At 43.6% G+C, this 20,169-nt stretch overlaps 1 protein-coding gene across 1 annotated transcript in view; it reads right to left on the bottom strand.

The window, feature by feature from the left end:
* Positions 1–10,054: 10,054 nt before the first annotated feature.
* Ptpn14 (protein tyrosine phosphatase non-receptor type 14) overlaps positions 10,055–20,169 on the bottom strand; it is a 94,521-nt gene continuing 84,406 nt past the window's right edge. The window contains exons 16-18 of the mRNA XM_042682262.1: positions 17,551–17,785; positions 14,943–15,106; positions 10,055–11,165 (exon numbers count right to left, since the gene is read on the bottom strand). Coding sequence (XP_042538196.1) covers positions 11,037–11,165; positions 14,943–15,106; positions 17,551–17,785 — 528 coding nt within the window. The 3' untranslated portion in view covers positions 10,055–11,036. The remainder of the gene's footprint in view (positions 11,166–14,942; positions 15,107–17,550; positions 17,786–20,169) is intronic.

Here is a 20,169-nt window from a genome sequence, read left to right as displayed (position 1 = left end):
ATAATGTTTCCTGTGCATTTGTTAGCAAGGTTGAGTGCTTGTTCTTACATGAATTCACAGCTGAGGTATTGCTGGGGTGAGGGTGGGGGTCTCCCACTCCTTGGATACCATGTTGTGTCCTGTGTTCAACCCACTCCTCACACTACCCAGAGTTGGTGTCCAGCAGTGGGTGTGAGGGCTCTGTCCCACAAGACCTCCCTCGCTGCTTCAGCCAGAACCGTGTTTCTGTCTGACCATTGTTTCCATTGCCCATCTCCCCCTGTGATTCATCATTTAGTGGCTCTCAAAACTCCAGGAAGTAACTCGATTTAATACTAGCAGTTTAGAGGAAGAGGAGAGGCGTGCAAGAGTCCTGAGCACAAGCGCTCTGGGCCACATAGAGTTGCATGCGTCACCTTCCCACCAGACCTGTTGTTCTCCTAACCCCATTGCTTGGGAATTCCAGAGGTTACTTACATAACGATGGATTCATCACTGGCAATTGGCAATTAAATCCAGCTCCAGAAGTTGGGGTGGGGGGGATGAAAGCTCTAAGCTTCTAATACAGGCTTGGCCTTTTAGCCAAGAGCTCCCATCCTACAGCTCTCTAGGGGTCTTGCCAAGAGTGGCTTCATTAGAACAAAAGATGTAGAGCAGCTAGTGGAGCTCAGTGGTGGTATGCTTGCTTAGAACAAAAGGAGCTCCTCTACCACTTCTATGACTCAGGAGGTTCTAAGGGTTTTAAAAGCTGTGTCCAGGGGACCAAAGACCAAGTATCTTTCCAGGCTACCACAGTGGCCATTGCCTGTTCCTGTTTTCCAGAATTTATTAGCTCAGCGTAGAGGGAGGGGTACGTGTGAGTTCTTTATTGAAAATGATTTCTACCCTCATTTTCCTTTTCACAACACGTGCATAGGCAGGCCGGTTTTCACCTTTCAATGAACCAAACTTTTAAAAATAAGACATTGATCTTTCTACAATTGTTAAATAAGGTTATCTTTTTGGAACAACTTGTAATCACTTCTTCTTGGGTTCACATCACTTATTGAATGACTCCTTTTTTCCTGCTGACTCAGAATGGCAACATTGGCATTCCCCTAAGACTTGGCTGGTTTTTGTCCTCCTTCATTCCATCCAGTATATATTCTGGTGTGGTGAAAATGCTCTTGACTATGATTGTACGGCAAATCATTTAGTATCTGCTTAGGGCTCAACCTTCTGTGTTCTGATTTTTTTTGACAAATCCCTCTTGCTCAACTTTTGTTGTTGTTGTGGGGCTTGAATTCAGAACCTGGGCACTGTCCCTGAGTTTTTTTGCTCAAGGCTAGCACTCTACCACTTTTAGCTACAGTGCCACTTCTGGTTTTCTGGTGGTAAATTGGAGATAGTGAAATAAGGAGATTGGGTCTAACAGGTGCCGTCGTGGCCATGTGGTGGATGATAGGGTATTGAGTTTAACTGGTGCCATCTTGTCTTCATGGTAAAAGTAGGGAAATTCCACCCCCAGGTGTTGGGCATGCCTGAATTCCTAGAGGCAGGAGTGGGAACTTGGACGATAGGTTACCGAACCTGACAGTTCTGTGTCTTGAACTCTCGAGTTTTCTGTGACTCTGCCCCGATTCTGACCCTAATAGGCCCAGGCAAGCTCTGGCGCCATTATGCCATGCCTGGTGCCCTTTGTCTTGTGTGTCATGGCTCTCCTCCGGTCACCACGGTGTCCTAGTTCAGTTCTCTGTTGGAGTTGATCTGGTTTGTTGGTATCTCTTGCTCTTTCTTTCCCCTCCTGATCTCATGGCTGTTTTCTGACAGTGTTAAGTATATTCTCGGGGCTGCAGGTGTTTGTGACAAGAGTCCATCTGTGGCCACCGGCTCTCCAATACAGACTCCCAATTCAACCTCTCAAAATGTGGCTTCTCTTTCTTGTGGCTGAATTCCAGAACAACACATACTCTTGCTCTAGACCGTGGCCCTTGGTCAGCGCTGAAGGGACTTCACTGTTCACCTAAGGCCAACACAATCTTCCTCAGTTCTTGGGCTTTATATTATCAGTAGCTATTACAAATGAGGTATGTTCTTTCTTTTGTTATTGTTATTTTGGTTTTTGTGGCTCTTTTGGTTCAGTGTACCTCTAGACTGCTAAGTCTGGTAGGTTCCATCCCACCCTTTATAAAACAAAATGAAAATCACTTTAGTTAAGGCTGCATCCTTTTGTCCTTTTATTGAAGGTTGGCACATACGTGTTTCTTGTTGCTATTGCTTACATACATCTTTAGTTTTGGAAGGTTCTTATTTTAAAATTTTCTTTCTTAGCTCTAATAGTCTACTTGGAGACAGTCTGTGACCACTTTTATCTCAATTTTATAAGAACTCTAATTTTTTAGTCAATGAAAGTAAGATTGATCTATTTATACTGTCCAAGAAAGAAACTTTTTCATTCTACCTCACTGTTTTCCATTTCCATTGGTATATTTTGCCTGCTGTCATCTTTTTTAAACATTATGTAGCTTTTATTTCAAGGACTACCATTGCTGGCAGGTCCTGATGGCTCATGTTAGTAATCTTAGCTACTCAGGAGGAGGAGATCTGAAGATCACTCTTCAAAGCCAGCCTACGCAGGGAAGTTCCATGAGACTCTTATCTCCAGTAAAACACAAAAAGCCAAAAGTGAAGCTGTGGCTCAAGTACTAGAGCACTTGGCCTTGAGCAGAACTTGGGGACAGTGCCCAGGTCCTGGCTTGCAGCATTCTCATGATGTAAAAGGAGCAGGAAGAACCTCTAGCAGGTGCATGAGGCCTTGCATAGCAATGGGGGTTGCACTGGCTGAAGTGGCATTGCCCTATATAAAGCAAGAGCCCACCCTTAGCCCAGTCTGAGATAGGGCAGCGGCTTTCAGCCTGTTGAGCTGTTAGGTCAAAGACAAAAAGAAGAAATTTGGGTTTCTTGTAGCAGCCTGGGGGCCTACCTTCTCCACATTAGCAACCTGGTGTCTGAATGAATGAGTGGAATGCAGGAGGCTTTCTTTAATTATCAGGGCCCGACACTACATTTGTGAAAAAGGCCTATTTCCATATCTTTTTCCCTCCATCCAACTCGTGATGGATCCTTTCAGGTTTCCTCTGACAATGACAACTTCGAAAGTTTCAAACTAAATCTTCACTCCGGTCAGGTTAAAAGAAGTGCGTTTTTAAGCAGCAGAAAGCCATTTTTCCTATATACATTTGGCTATGAATATGATTTTAAGAGTAAAGGATCTTTTCGGGATCTAGTCAATGAATATCTAGTCCGTTCAGAAAGTTGGAAGAGTTAGACGACTCATTTTTTTTCTCTGAAAAAACCAAAGGTTTATTGCATATGGAAATCAATAGATATCTCTTACAAAAAAAGGTTAGAATAAAGATCTCACATTTGAAAAGGCACATATGAAACATTTTACAGTAATGACAGGGCAGTGAGAACATGAACAGGGAACAATATCTAAGTTAAGACTTTATAAAAACAGACAGGAAACAGTGCAAAAAATACTGTCAAGGTCAATTTTACACACCTTGTAATGGTGTGTACAACTGCCACGCATAAGCTTATTTACTGATATAAAAATAGCTCATAGAAAATAGCATGCATAGTTTTATTTAAGGCTTTTAACATCATTCGACTGTGACAGGGAGTCTGTACCAAAGGCCAGCTCACAGGACTGGATAGCATCACTCCCCCACTGAGGGAATGTCCTATGAACTTCAGTCCCTCCCCACCTTATAAGTGGAATTTGTGGTAGTCTAGGGTTCCATCTTCCAAAGCAGAAAGTGGCCACTTGAGAATGGGTTCTTGGGATTCCATGTCCCAACAGGGAATGCATTTATTTCTCACAACAACTGAATGGGTGTGCTGGTTACATTTCCAGGTCAGCCCTTGAAATCCAACCAGATCTGACACAGTTTTGTAAATCAGTAGGGCCTAGAAGAAGCCTGTAGTCTTCTGTGGGCTGACCAAAGACCCCTGCTAAAATAAACTGGTTTTGAAGTTGGGGACTTATCTGTACATCACTTCAAAACAAAATCGGTTAGGCATCCATTATTTGGAAGCATACCAAAATTCATGATGTTTTACAAAACAGACCAAAGAAAGCCTCAAAATACTGAATTAAGTAGTAACAATAGTCCAGTGAAACAAACTAGGTTAGGCTAGTATCTGAAGTAACACAAATTACAGAAGATTATACACTTAATAGTCATCTGCATATGTAAAACCTTCTTTATCCCACACTTTTAAGTATCCCCAAGAGGGACAAGACAGTCCAACTATTCAAAGAACAAAGGATACTCACAGGACCCTCCATCTCTGGGCAATGGGCGGGGTGGGGAGGGGGGCGGTGGCACAGAAGCATTTTAGGATTCCCAACAGTGGCAAGGAAAAGTTCAAAGCCAAACTGTAATAGCATTTTACAATGTTCAAGTTGAAAAAAAAAAAAAAGGCTCTGAATGACAACTTTCACTTTCATGTGAAAGGTTACTCATTAGCTCACCCTGCAGCTGAGGGAGATTGGAGGCCCTGAGAAATGCGGAGAATGCCACGCACCCTGCCCCATCACCTGGCTAACCTCAAAGCAGCATTCCTGAGATTGTAGCAAAAGGTTCCACCCCAAGGCACAGAAAGAAAGTTCCCAATCCAAGTCCCCTAAGCCTCTGGTTAGATGAGACAGCATTTGTGTCTCCCTGATGGAAGAGGTTGGGGGAAGAAAGGTTAAGTCACAGTTTGGGTGAAGAGCTGACCTCTCCCTCCCTAGAACCTAGTGTTGGTGACAATCACCTTTCAGTGTTGCTGGGCAGCCCCCAGGTGCACCTGTCTCACCAGGAGGCCAGTCTGCACAGGGGCAACGATGAAGAGCAACCCAGTACAGCACGAAGAAGCTAGAAACAAGCTAAGCCATCACGCCACGTCACCACAGCAAAATGGTCACCTCAAGTAAGTGGAAGTAGATGATCATTATTGGAAACAGAGCTAGTATCAACCTCCTCTTCTTTCATTTCTCCCAATACTGAATGACAGTTGTCACTAACAAGAAGGCAAAGAAGTAGGCAAGAACAGTTTATTTTGGTTGTTTCATTTGACTTTTTATTCCTTTCCCCCACTCCCTACCTCTCACTCCCATAGTGGGGTTTGAACTCAGGGCTCTACCACTTGAGCTATACCTTCAGCCCAGTTTTTTGCTGAGTTGGAAATGGAGTTATTACAATAGACTTTTCTGCCCCAGCTGACTTCAAACAGTCCTTCTCAGGATCTCAGCCTCTTGAGTAGCTACAATTACAATAGCTCACTTGCCAAATCTTATTCCTTGAAACCTGGAAGCTTTTCTAAAAGTGAAACTTAAATTTACTAATTCCTTATTCTGCAGAGATATGATAACAGCGTTTTTCTGTTACTGGATTTAACTCTTTTGTAGCGGTTACCTGCACAAGGTAAGTAGGAACAAGAAGAGGTGTACTGCTGAAAGGTGATCCCTAAAGCAAATTTTGAAAGCACAAGAGCAACAAACCCCTAAGTCAATGAAGTCCTCTGGGAATGAAGGTGATGACATCATAAAATGGTACACCCTTATCCCTGGGTGGTGATCTGCACATAACATCTTGCTTGCTGTGAAGTGGAAAACACCCAGGATCACAGCCCAGAAGGAGCAGGATTAGGACTGCTGACTCTGGGGACCATGTGGCTGCGTGGAACCCTTTGTTCACAAGGCTGCACGAGAAGGAGGGGGCTGCCAGTGATGAGAGGGAGGGTGATCCTGAGAGACACAGCAGGAGCGACAGCCCTGACAGCCAACAAGCTCCTCCTCAGCTGTGGACACAGTGAAAGGCACCAAGCTCGGATGAAATGGATCCCAGGACCACCGTGTTCTCCTTGCAGTGCCACTTTGTAGTTTCCAAAACTGACATCACACAAGCTGAAGCGGGGAGGGGAGACACACCCCAGGGTTCAAAAAACAAAAACAAAAGTGAATCCTAAGACATTGTGATAGAAACTCAGGACCTAAATCCTCCTCCTCTCTTCTCTGCATACGCTTAGGGCACTTTTTAGAAAGAATGCTAACTGGTGGCCTGAAGACAGATAAGGAACTGACTTTCTACAGTCACTTGTCCAGTAACTAAATGTCTTTCTTTCTGAAAATGGGAAGGCTGAACAAGTCTCTCAGATGTGTATCTGAAATGATACACACGGGGCTATGAAATCTACCGGTGTTATCTCAAATGCCTCATCCATGAACCCATTAATACAGAGCTTTCTAGTTTCATCTTGAGAACGAAATGCTATACTATTTAGCTGGAAAAGATTTGATAAGCAGTACACTGGATAAAAATGCTTATCTGCCAGAGATAAGCAAAAGCTTGGAGCAGAGAGCACAGCACCTCATAAATACCACTGTCTTCCAGGAAACACACTGGGTTTGGCAGAATTTGGTCAACTGCACGCACATTTCTCCCAGGCATGTTGTTGTTTTCTACAAATTTGGTAACTACGATGTTCTGTCCCTGAATGTTTTAGAAGCTAAAAAGACGAGAACCTTTCTATTTCCTTGCACAGAATACTACCTCATGGACCAGATGAGAACTATTTCCATCCTATTGCATTCTAATTTGTTGCCCACAAGGTTGTAGGCCATTGGAAGACGTGTGTAGTTCTCATCAAAGATCCCATTTCTCTATTTGAAGCTAGCTGAGTTGTTACTCTGCTCATGAAATTGCTAAATAAGAATGTCTTGGATAGCTAATAAAAAAATCACTGGCAATAAAATAAAAGCAGCAGAAGCATCTTCAGTCAAACGAGGAAGCTGAATCCCCACAAAGGGCCACCTTAAGAGCTCACTGGTGATTATTTGGCACTTCCCAACAGGAAAGAGGAATAAACGGGCACTAGCATGGATCAGAGCCAATCATATTCCTTGAATTTATGCTCTTGGCACACATTCTAGAATGCTTTCATCTCAAGTGGTTGACAGCTTCCTCAAATGAAAATCAGTAACTATATTGGCTGTCCCCATCAACCACAGCATTGGAAATGGGACAGATGAGAAGGCTTTTTGACTGAGGGCACCTCTGGGACTCAAATGAAGATACACCAGTTAGAGTTTATATATCAAGGAGGGACCACTGCTGGAAATCCCACAGAGTCTTCTGATGGCCAATCCAGCTTATCAGGATGTGTATCTGAACTGATACACATGGGCCTATGAAATCTACCAGTGTCATCTCAAATGTCTAGCCCATGAACCCGTTAGCACAGAGTTTTCTAGTTTCATCTTGAGAAAGATGTGCTATATTAAACTGGAAAGGATTTAATAGGCAGCACAATGGGTGAAAATGCTTATCTACCTGAGGTAAGCAAAAGCTGGGAGCAGAAACAATGGTGAAGTGAATTACTAGCTCTGCAAAGAATGGCTTCTGAGACCCAGGAAATGGGCCACTCTTTGGACAGAGCAATTGTCACAGCAGGCTCACAGAGAGCTAGGCTGCCCACTGCACATACTTTTGTGCCCATTAGCCCTTACTGAAGAAAGTACGGTACCGCCTCAGGGAAAGACACAAATATCACTTATTAGGTTAATCCCTTTAAAGTTTCTGTATTCACAAGAGAATGTACTCAATTATTGGGAATCCCATGTGGGTAAACCTATACTAAGCCAGAGAAGATGATAGAAGTAGCTAGCTGGATTAAGATGCTGATCTGACGTGCCTATCGGGGTTTGTTTGTAGCTAAAAGCAAAAGCCATGTTAAGGCAAGATGGGGTTAAACGAATCGGAGCAGGTAGTCTTGTCCCACAGGCTCACCCCAAGCACAGTCTACAAAGACCATCAATCCAGGCTAATGGAGAAGGAAACCAGAGACAGCTATGTAACGCAGGTTAGATAGTAACAGTCTAGTTATAATCAGAAAGCAGTCCCTCCTCCCCCACTCAATCTACAACCACACAACTTCCAATTCTCAGTGAAAGCTACTTGTCCATGGGGACGGCCTTTTCACCTTCCCTGATCTTACAGCTGACCTCTGTGAGTGAGTAAAGGAGCTGAGTAACCTTCACTCATATACATGAATGAAAGAATGAATGACATCCCTCTCTAAACACAGCAAGGCCCTCCTTTACTCTCTATGCAGAGCAAGCGCTGTGTATAGCTATGAAGGTTACCAGTAAATACTATTCAAGACCCTTACTCAAACACAGTAGGTATCTCTTTAGAACCCTACAAAACCACATTCGGCTCAGCAGAATGCCAAATTTCAGTCCCTAGAACCCAGGGCCCTTGGTGAGTAAGGATGAAGAGTTTGAATCAATAGACTCAGATGAATGCAAATGGAAGAAACAAAATATTTCCACTGGTAACACAGAGGCTGGAAAATGGGTGAGGGCTTTGTTGTGAGATGGGACTTTATATTTCCTCCATTTTTAATTTTCTCCCTTCAAATCCAAACTACAGCAATAGACCCTGACAGCTCTAGCTTCAGACTTGATACATCATCAGGAAATCATTCCAAATGCTCTAACTAGATAACTAATTTAATATACTTTGCTTCAAGGTTTATTCCTTGGCTTGCTTCCCAGATAGAAAGCATCTCTGGGCAATTATTATGCAGATGTCACTTAAAGGACTTCAAATGGCTGCTGATAATTTAACTGGAGATCTGTTGGCATTGGTTAGGGATGTGAAAAAGAATGCAAAATGTGCTAAAGACTCAAACGCATTTTTTTTAAATGAACTATTTGGAATAATTTTTAAATGTTTTCCTTTGGGTTGAATGGCTAGGAAATTGGGTATTAAAGCTAGGAAACCGGGCATTACACTTACTTCTTCTCTGTACCTGTGGTGTCACTTATGCAACATCACTAAAGCACAAGGTACATCATTAATTCCTGTAATTAATTCTAGTAGCATAAGGTGGGAACCATGGATGAGGTTAAACAAAGCCCCATGAGCAATAGGTTCAAAAGACATCAGATCTACATGCTGTCCACATGAGACATTTTTTAACAGTGCCCACCTAGGGCTTAGAGATAAAAGACAAATATTGACATCCTTCATCATACAATACACTAGGAACTGAGTTCAACAGTTAGAATATTCCAAGGATGAAAAATCTCCAAGGAAAAGAAACCCATGAGCTTCTCTGTTTACTCAAAGTATACATGACACCATTGGTTTTCTTTTTCAGATGTGTGCTAAAATTTAGAACTGACAAAGCTCAGGTGAAGTTAATACTACTCCTTATGATACAAGAGACCAGGGAGGACACGAGAAAGAAAACTCTGCTTCTCCAGATACCCTGAGTCTACATGCGCCTAGCAGAAAATGGAATGGTTCATCTTCCAAAGGAGTGAATGGGAAATCTGCTTTCACGACAGTCTTTCGCTATTTAGTGGCAGTGAGTCACAAGGGCATGCTCTTCCTCAAGGATATGATACCATTCTCCACCTGCCTTCAATGTCTTTTCAGCTCAGGAAGAAAAAGAAAAGAAGACATAATGAGAGGAAGATTTAATTACCACAGCTAATTCTAAAAAACAATTATTAAAAAGTTATGAGTCAGGTGCCGGTGGCTCACGCCTGTAATCGTAGCTACACAGGAGGCTGAGATCTGAGGATCGTGATTCAAAGCCAGCCCCAGCAGGAAAAGTCTATGAGACTCTTAACTCCAACAAACCATTCAGAAAACTGGAAGTGGCGCTGTGGCTCAAGTGGTAGGGCGCTAGCCTTGAGCTGAAGAGCTGAGGGACAGCGCCCAGAGTTCAAGCCCCACGACCGGAGGTGGGGGGAAAAAAGTTACGGGCAGGTGCTGGTGGTTTATCCCTATAATCCTAGCTACTCAAGAGGCTGAGATCTAAGGACCTTAGTTCAAAACCAGCCTGTGCAGGAAAGTTTATGAGATTCTGATACCCAATAAACCAAAAAAAAAAAAAAATGGCTAGAAGGTTAGAAATAGGGTTGTGGCTCAAGTTGTAGAGTACCAGCCTTGAGCATAAAAAGCTCAGGGATAGTGCCCAGACCCTGAGTTCAAGCCCCAGGACCACTTCCCCCTCCCCCAAACAGAAGCCTGTTTCCTGAAATGCTTCCTTTTATAATCCTTCTAATGATGTAAGACTTGACAGATGAATGAAGCACACCCCAAACCTCAACTTGCAGCCTCCTATCCAGTATGCAAACAAGATTTAAAAAAGAGCAGTGTCAGGGCCCTGCCTGGCCCTGATCTCTTCCTATTCTGGTCTGTAATCTTCTCTCAGTTAGTCAAGAGACCACGCTGCACAGATGGCCCAGCCCAGGGCCTTAATGCCACCAGATTGGGACAAACAAACAGCAACAGTTGGCCAGGGTGCAGTAACCAGCAGGACAGCAGACTCCAGAGCTGAGAACAAGGAATGGTCAAGAAAGAGACAATACAGAGTTTCTTACTCAGCCTGAAAGATGCTACTACTACCCTGTGAAGGAGGAGGGTGATGTCTAGCAGATCCCACCTGTAACTCAAGCTCAAGAGAACACAAGAAGAGTTGGAAGAAGAGAGGAAAGCGCATTCCATCAAGCCTCATGACACCTCAAGTAAAAGACAAACATGCTTCCTCCTTCAGGAAAGGCGCCCGGTCCTTTTTTCTTTACATGTCAAGATGAAATTCTTTTTTTTTTCTTTCTTTCTGTCTTTGATTCAGACACAAGCACTTAAGCCAATGCATTTCAGGGTGGATTATGAGTCTGGCTGCCACTGAACTAGAGATGTGTCCTTCTTTTGCCCCTGTTCCCCAAATGCTCCACCCTTCCCTACTGACATATTACAATGCAGATCAGTCAAAATGTGGTTCAAACGAAAAGCACTATATTACGGTGAAAACTGTATTATAATAATTCACAAAAGTTATTCCAAAGGGGGGGAAATAAATTATCTCGTATAAAATAATACATGATATCTGTGGCGGCCTGCCTGCTGCCTGCTATCTGCCCCTCGCCCAGGGGAGCAGATGTTGTCTGGAAGTGACTGTCCACCTGCAGGACAGAGCTGGTCCATCCTCTAGGAGCTGGGTGTGGGAGATTAAATGAGTCTGGAGTTTTGGAGGAACTGGATGAGCACTTGGTAGACGAACTTGTACTGAGCGATGGTCTGGATCATGAACATCCTTTGCTCCCTGAGGAGCCTCAGCATCATGGGCACTTCCACTTCCTGCAAGAGAAGAGAAAAGCGCTCAGTTCCTCCGACAACGAGTATGCCCTGCTCCCTTCCTCACGCCTCCATCCAGGAAGAGTTCCCCCACTACCCCTGCCCAGGTGTAAGAGGAAGAAAAGGACTCTGCCCCTTTAGGTCTCATGAATCAATGAGTCTGTATCAGCACTGGGAAAAATCTGGTTGCCAGATATCCTTGGGATGGTATTTTAAATAGCTACCTGGCTCGATGTGATTGCAAGCACCTAAACCACACAGTTAGTCAGGCATCAGTGGCTCATGCCTGTAGTCCTAGCTACTCAGGAGGTTGAGATCTGAGAAGTGAGGTTCGAAGTCAGATCAGTCAGGGAAGTCCATGACTCTTCTCTCCCATTAACTATCCAAAAGCTGGAAGTGGAGATGTGGCTCAAGTGCTAGCGTATAACAGCCTTGAGTGGAAAAGCTAAGGGGCAGGACCCAGGCCCTGAGTTCAAGCCCCAACAGCAATGGGATTGAAGACAGTGTTGGGTCTTAATTTTCCTCATCTGTAGAATAAGGATCATAATACTCTCCTCTACCAAGGGATGATCACTCTTTCAGCAATAAATGATAAGCAGCATCTACCTAATAGAATCAAATGATGAAACACACGTAAAACATTTGGGGCCATGTTCAGCCCACAATGAGTTCTTAATAAAAAAACAACTCATGTTATCAACAACAAAATATGTTCTATTCTTTTGAAACTGGGGCTTCAATCTGACCAGCCAGGCCTGAAACAGCATCAGAACAGAGTAGAGAATTTATGTTTCTCCTTTAACCATCTACCAATAGCAATTATGGGAAATGGGGCAGATAAGGCTGGCTATATTTATGCTGCGGGAAAGGAAGTAAAAAATATGAGTCATCTTGCTATCTTTGAATATCAATGGGAACAGTTCTTTTGGGACTGACTATGTACCAACAAAAGAATGTTCTGGCATGCAGTTGGGCATTGAGGAAGAGTGCTATGTTTGGACACACCATAGGGAATTTAGCCTGGGCCTCCACCAAGTCCACAGAATGCTCTGCTGGCTTCGTCCCTTACTCCACACCATACTGGCTTTGATATATGTTGTTTGTGTCCCATTGGACCAAAACCATCTGGTAAGCAATGAGCTCTCATGTCAGCCCTTGATGGATTTCCACACTGCTCAGACCAGAGCAATCTTTCATGTCAGACAAAATGGACAAACTAGTTTCTTAAGGTTGAAAGGGGAGGGAAAGGGCCAAAACACAGGAACAGCAAAGAAAGGACTCTGAGGAGAGAAGATGATAACAAAGGTCTCCTCCACCCCTGGAACCCACTGGTACCAGCCCCATGAGTTCAGATTCTCTGAGGGTATGCACATGAATTCTCTATCATCTTATTCTATCTCTTAGCACAAGGTAGATTGGTACTTAGGTGGTGAGGTGTTCAGTGTACTACATTCTTCTAGCTACTTCTAATAGAAATAGGATACTGGAAAACAACCCATCAAGTCCTTTGTGAAGCAAAGCAGTAAAAATCTAGAGATGTTTTTTGTTTTTGCCAGGTGATTGACTGCAACAGATTCCATGATAAGCATTGTATTTATTGACAAGTTTCAAGTTTCATAGTTTTGTTTTAGCTTTGTTTGTTTGTTTGCTGGTCCTGAGGCTTGAACTCTGGGCCTGGCCACTGTTCCTGAGCTCCTTTCTACTCAAGGTTAGCACTCTACCACTTGAGCAACAGTGTCACTTCTGGCTTTTTCTGTGATTTAATAGGAGATTAGAGTCTCACAGACTTTCCTTGGACTGGCTTTGAACTGTGATCCTCAGACCTCACCCTCCTGAGTAGCTACGATTATAGGCATGAGCCACCAGTGCCCAGCTTGTTTTAGCTTTTTTAAATCTTAGTTACAGTTGGGAGAGTCCCTCTTCTAAATTTTAGCAGAACAACATTACTACACACAGAATGAAAGTTTCTAAAAATTTAACATTTGCTGCCAAGTGTTTAAAATGTTTTTGAACAAGTTTAAACCTAGCAATGATTACTTTTCCTAGAAGTTTCAAGGTAACAAGTTTCATGGATTAATATTGAGGATCTTTAGTAAACATACATATACATGTATATTACACACACACACACACACACACACACATGCACATACACACACAAAAACCATTACACGGTTTTCCTTATGTTGTCTAAAAAGTATAATAGGGAAACAGAACAGAACCAAATGGCGCTTGGTGGGGATACGAGTTTACATGGGAAATAATTGTGGACCAGGAGGTAGAAGAGCTTGCTTTTTACCACTATACCACTGCTTATGAGCCACAGAGCAAAAGAGAAGTCACATGACTGTTTCTGGGGCTCAGTTTCCTTACCTAGCCTAGTTCTTCTATGTAGTAAAGATGAAGATGAATGGTGGTGGTGGTGGCGGTGGTGGTGTGTGTGTGTGTGTATGTGCGTGTGTGTGTGTGTGCGCAAAGTCCCTTAAAAGCCAATGGTTTACACCTGTAGTCCTAGTTACTCAGGAGGCTGAGATCTGAAAACTGCAGTCTTAAGCCAGCCTGAGCAGAAAAGTCTATACCACTCTAGAAGTGGAGATGCGGCTCATGGGATAGAGTGCCAGCCTTGAGTGAAAAAGCTAAGGGGTAGGACCCAGACCTGGATTTCAAGCCCCGATATCAGCTCCAAAACACAAGCAAAAAAGAAAAGCCAAAAAACAAAAAACTGTATTGCCTGGAGTCGTGGATACGATCACAGCGCTAGGTATGTACAGAGCTAGATCTCTAACATCTTTACAACCTCACGTAAAAAGAAGCAGAATGCTGGGTGCCAATAGCTCCTGCCTATAATCCTAGTTACTCAGGAGGCTGAGTTCTGAGGATCAGGGTTTGAAGCCAGCCCAGGCAGAAACATCTGTGAGCTCTTATCTCCAGTTAAGGACCAAGAAAACATAAAGCCAGAAATGGAGCTTTAGCTTATATTAACAGCACTAGTCTTGAGCAAGAAAGCTCAGGGACAGTGACCAGGCTCTAAGTTCAAATCCCAGAACTGGCACAACAACAACAACCAAAAGAAGAACTATTCTGGAACTTTTGACTACCGTTTAAGTCTGACAGTGAAACTTCCAAACCTGACTCCAGGAGGGAATGCCACGCCTCATAGACACAAGGTCAGCAGCCACTCTGCAGGGAGAAGAACTGGAGGGCTCAGTAGACACAAACACCAGGGATGGCTGCATATGCAGAGTTTTACTCTTCTCTGTTACACTTCACACTAGACAAGAGGAATCAAACCTTCACTCTGACATTTTCCACGTTGGACACATTTCTACACAGGACACATCCAAGCAAGGCAAGATACATCTAAATTATGTGCAACAAAATAACACCATGGCTAACTACCCGCTGTAAAACCAGACTGTGTGTGCTTCTGGAAGTACTAACTACCAGAAGGTTTTCTGAATGCTTTCTTATCTATATTTAATTTCTTCTATATCATTGCCCAGAGCCACAGAGAGAAAGAGAAAGACAGAGAGAGAGACAGAGACAGAGAGACAAAGAGACAGAGACAGAGACAGAGAAAGCATGTTCATGAGAGAGACCAAAGACAAGGAAGGCTGAAAATGTTCAAAGTGGCAAAGTAGAAGGATGGGTCTGGAAATCTCTGATCAGGAGACAGGACATTAACCTAAGAACAGGAAAGGGTACAGGTGAAGGGTCCACCATGGTGCAGGCCTGTCCCCAGGGTGGAGTGTTCAGAGAGAGAAACCCACAACGACTCACTTCGTTATGCTCCAGGCAGTAGATCATCAGTTCAGAGAGAATGACCACGCCGGTCCGGCCCACCCCAGCACTGCAGTGGACAACGATGGGAGGGTGCCGGGTTTTGCTTCCTTCCAACATGCTGTTGGTGTGTCTGCGGACTGACTGGATCTCTTCCAAGTAGGCTGCAGGACAAAATGCAAATCTCGTCATCAAAGCACCCCAGGGCTCTGCACACAAGTGGGGGTGGGGAACAACCGAGGGTGAATTTTTGTTGTTGTTATTTTAAGTGATAAACTAATTCGCAGTTCTTACAAGACACTAATCATTTGGCTTAGTATCTGGCTGTACTTCCCTGGATGCAGAAAAGACCAGCTGGGAGTCAATTAAGTCCATGGGGGAATTGGTTCTTTAAAATTAAATAGTTCTCTTAAAAAAAAAAAATTAAATTCTGCCTTCCCCTCTGCAAATCCCCAAGTCCCCCAAGCAGATGATTCTAGACATTACTTACAGCAATTTCTACTATTAACAGGCTGGGATGAGAACAACAGCTAAGTACCCTTGAAACGCCCGCCTGCCGGAGCCAAGTCCTGGTGAGGAGAGCGCATGGGCTGCCCCCTCCTCCTTCCCCTCACGCACGGATGGAGTCCGTGTCAATGCAGGCTGGACTGCGTTTCAGAGTCTAAAACCGACTTTGTGCAGTTGGTTTGACACCATGGGTTCCACGGGGTTATGTGAACAGATGAGCCAACTTCTAGAGGCAATGTGCGTGTGGGGTAGACATTCCCAGTCTCCCTCACCACCACCGCCAGCAGCTGCCCGGCCCAGAAGGGCTGCACAGGCTCTATCTACAACTCCAAGTGGGCGCAAAAAAAAAATTACAGCAAGACAAGCTTTCATGATCCCCCCCCCCCCCCGAATAATTACTGATAAAGGAAAAGAATATAAACTTCAGATAGTCTAAAACTAAAAAAAAAAATAGTAATTTAGATTTGGGAATGGCTCAAGGGAGAAATAGGCCTAAAGATTCCCTCCTTTCCTGCCTCCCTCCCTTCCATCCTTCCTCCCTTTGCCCTGTGCTCCTGAGACATGGTCCCAAACCCTAAAGGTTCTTCGTAGTCAGAGAACCTCATCCTAATAGTAAGACTATATGAGGAAATCCTCCAGTTGTTGAAAATGATTGTACTGAATCATTCCCATCGATTAAAAGCATCTATTGTCATCTAAGTACTGGGGCTTTCCTTTTCAACCATACCAAGTTACAAACTAAAGTACTTTTCCAAATAGACAAACTAGTATGATCACTTTTGTGATGATGACTGGTGGAGTAGTGACTGTAGCTGCAGTCCATATAGCACTAGTCATAGTAACAGAAAATAAAATAGAACTAAAAAAAAATAGAGAGACATCCCTGGATGTACAGGGGGCCCAGCTGTGGAGAACCAACATGAGCTGAACAGTATGTGCGGCATCCTCTTGGCAACTTTTCTGCAAGGGGGAAAAGATAGCTAGCAACTGACTATTCTGACAAAACGTTCACAAACAAGAGACAAAGAAGAAAAATAAAAGGCATGCTGGGTAACACAACATAAAATGTACTATTTTATCCACTTTTAAAAGGACTATTCACTGTCATTAAATATATTTGCAATACTATGCAGCTACCATCATTATTCATTATTCATTATTCCAGGACTACCCTACTGTCTTAACAGAAACTTTATGCCCATTAAAGAGAAAGTCTACATTTCCCCTTCCCCAGCCACTTGGACCATGTCTCCTACATTTTGTCTATGGATTTGCCTATTCTCAGCATTTGTGCTTTTGTATCTGGCTTATTTCATTTAGCATTATGTCTTTAAATTTCAGCTATGTAGCAGCATGTATCTTTTTTTTTTTTTTGGTCCGATCGTGGGGCCTGAACTCTGGGCCTGGGCGCTGTCCCTCAGCCCTTCAGCTCAAGGCTAGTGCTCTACCACTAGAGCCACAGTACCACTTCTGGCTTTTTTTTTTCTGCTTATGTGGTGCTGAGGAATCGAACCCAGGGCCTCATGCATGCAAGGCAAGCACTCTACCACTAAGCCACCTTCCCAGCCCAGTAGTATGTATCATAATAGTTATTGATTAATGAGATTCTAAAGGATTAAATCAATGGGGACCAGTTTATTTTTCTCTCTTTCTCTCTTTTTTTTGCCAGTCCTGGAGACTGAACTCAGGGCCTAGGAACTATTCCTGAGCCTCTTAGTACTCAAGGCTATTGCTCTACCACTACAGCCACAGCCTACTTCTGGCTTTTTCTGAGTAGTTTTTGGGAGGTAAGAGTCTATGAACTTTCCTGCCCAGGCTGGCTTAGAACCATGATCCTCAGATCTCAGCCTCCTGAGTAGTTAGGATTACAGGTGTGAGCCACAGGCACCCAGTCTTACCTTCTTTTTATAAAAGGTTTTATATATACATATATACACATGTATTTATGATTTTATCCATCCATATGTATATGTTATATGTCATAATACTTTTGCTACTTAAGAGACAACATCCACATTCTATTTATCTCCAACTAATAAGTCACTAGTGGAGACAGCTAAAACCAGTTTGGGAAAACACAGAGTGAAAGGAAAACACTTACACAAGAACCCTTGGACATCTTCTGGGCAGCCATGATCTGGCCAGTCAGTATATTGCAAATGCCACACCGTCCTCTCCTGCCCGGACAAAAGGTGCTTGACCTTCAAACCTGTGGTTGCATAGCAGCCAGAATCTGTTCGGAACTTGGTAGTGACCTTGAATTTGCCATAGGTGGCTGAGCTGTGCTTCGACCCCAGTTTGGGCCAGTATCTATGACTTTTGGTCCGTCCGCCCTCCTGTAGCATACACAAAAGCAGAATTGGAAATACGTCAGAGGAAACTTTGACCTTTTGTCTTTTCTTTTCTTTGCTTGCCAGTCCTGGGACTTGAACTGGGGCTGGGTGCTGTCTCTGAGCTTCTTTTTGCTCAAGGCCAGTGATCTACCATTTGAGCCACAGAGCCAATTCCCACTTTTTTTTTTATAGCAGTTTATTGAAGAGTCTCACAGAGTTTCTTGACAGGACTGGCTTCGAACCGTGAGCCTCAGATCTCAACCTCCTGAGTAGCTAAGATTATAGGCATGAGCCACCGGCGCCCAGCTGAAATTCTTAATCTTTAGTTATGAGAACCAAAGAAAACTTGAGCAGTCTGTATAAGGGCTGTGCAGTGTCTGTCACAAGGAAGATTCTCTATATTTTGGCTAAGACTAATGTTTGCAGGATGACTAGACTGTGACAAATAAGGGGGAGGTGACAGAGAAAAGGTAATGGGAGTGATAAAGGGGAAGCAGCAGCAGAGAGAGCGATGGAAGGGGAGGGGGCGTAGAGAATGGGCAACGATGGAGAGGGGGCGTAGAGGGGTGACACAGAGGGACAATGGAGAGCAGGTGGAAAAGTCTCATTTTCAAGGGTAGGATGCTTAGATTTTACTCCATGGACAGTGGGAAGCCATCCTAAGTTCTGTGGGGTTTGTCTGTTTTGATTTTTTTCTGAGATAGGTATAGAGCTTGAACTCAAAGCCTGGGAGCAGTCTCTGTGCTTTTTTGCACAAGACTGACACTCTACTACATGAGCCATAGTTCTACTTCCAGCTTTTTTTTGGGTGGTGGTGGTGGTGGTGGTAAAATGTACGTAAGACATAAATCAATCAATCAATCAATCAATCAATAAATAAATGACATAAGAAGGCCTAGGCTGCCTTTTAAGCATGATCCTCAGCCTCCTGAGTAGCAGGGATTATAGGCATGAGCCACTGGTGCCTAGTTCACCCAAAGGTTGAACTAGGTAAGGGAGAAACAGACTACTGATAATTCTAGGCCCTACTTTTCACTCTTTCAGCGTAGAGCCCTTTGTGTTATACCACAGTCACTAGTGGTATTGTCTCTATCAAGTACCGTCCATCTCATATTTCTTTCAACCTGTCTGGTTTGTTTTAGTTCAATCTACGATAAAAACAGAGACCACTGCTGAGAGTACCCTCCCCTCTCCTTATTTATCATCTTTTCTGAGCCTATGTATTGTGAACCATTTAGTTCACCTGTCCTAGAGTATTTGTATGAAAGGCTAACAAGATGTAAGTAACATTTCAGTTTTAAGGGCTGCACACAGCTTTGAAATCACTGGCACAGGGTGGGAAGCATGGAGGAGCGGAGGGCAAAGGAAGAAATCCAGCAGAGGGACTGGGGGCAGACAAGAAGGCACACAGAACCTAGAGCAGCTACAGGCTCTAGAAGCCCCAGTGGCAGCTCTAAGAACAGAAATAATAAGTGACAGATCTTTGACATAGGGCAGAAGAGTACTAATAATCTCATCAGAGTCCAGGAGGTACAATGGTAAAAGTAGATTTACCTGAGATCGTGAATTTACGTTTCTGCTGAGATACCTGCTTCACCTCTGGGTTTAAACAGATAAGCCCTGTATGTTTTCACGACTTTGTTTTGACATTCAGGTCTCAGCAGAAATGCTACCCCGAACAAAAAAGGCCACCATTGCCCCATGACTCTTTCCTGTTAACTTTGCTCTGTGTGCAGTGGCACTTGCTACTATCTATGCCTATTTTATCTGCTTACCTTGTACGCTCTGTCCTAGGATGCAAGTTCACATGGCCCTGACAGTACATGTAACAGATTATAGTCATTTGAACAAATTCCTAGCCAATGATGCGATGAATCTCATTCAGAAAATTGAAGGGGAGTTCACTCTTAGTTGGGAAGGTCTGACAAAAGGCCAATCCAGAATGTACCAGTAGCTTTAAACAGCCTGAGATCCCCCTCACCACTACCTTCCAGAAAGCTACTACTCAAAACAGTCAGTTGAAGAAGTATAACTTTTGGAGGTGCCTAATTCCCTCCATTACTGGCCTCTGAACAGTATTTGAGAAAGGGTTTGGCAATACCATGACGATGCTAAAAATGACTTGAACTTTAAGATGGAATTTCATAAAGAGTCAAAAGAAGTGGTTAAGGCTCCAGTGGTTCATGCCTGTAACCCTAGCTAATCAGGAGACTTAGATTCAGAGGATCATGGTTCAAGGCCAGCCCAGGAACTAAAAAGTCCAAGAGATTCATCTCCAAAATAAGCAGCAGATAACAGGGCTAAAGGCATGGCTTAAATGGTAGAGCACCAATCAAGTGATAGAGCCAAGCAAATGTGAGGCCGTGAGTTCAAACTCAGGTTTAAAA

Source organism: Dipodomys spectabilis, unplaced genomic scaffold (assembly GCF_019054845.1).
Source record: "Dipodomys spectabilis isolate Male_0828 unplaced genomic scaffold, ASM1905484v1 ptg000069l, whole genome shotgun sequence".
NCBI classification, from domain to species: Eukaryota; Metazoa; Chordata; class Mammalia; order Rodentia; family Heteromyidae; genus Dipodomys; species Dipodomys spectabilis.
This window is presented reverse-complemented; position numbering and strand designations above follow the sequence as displayed.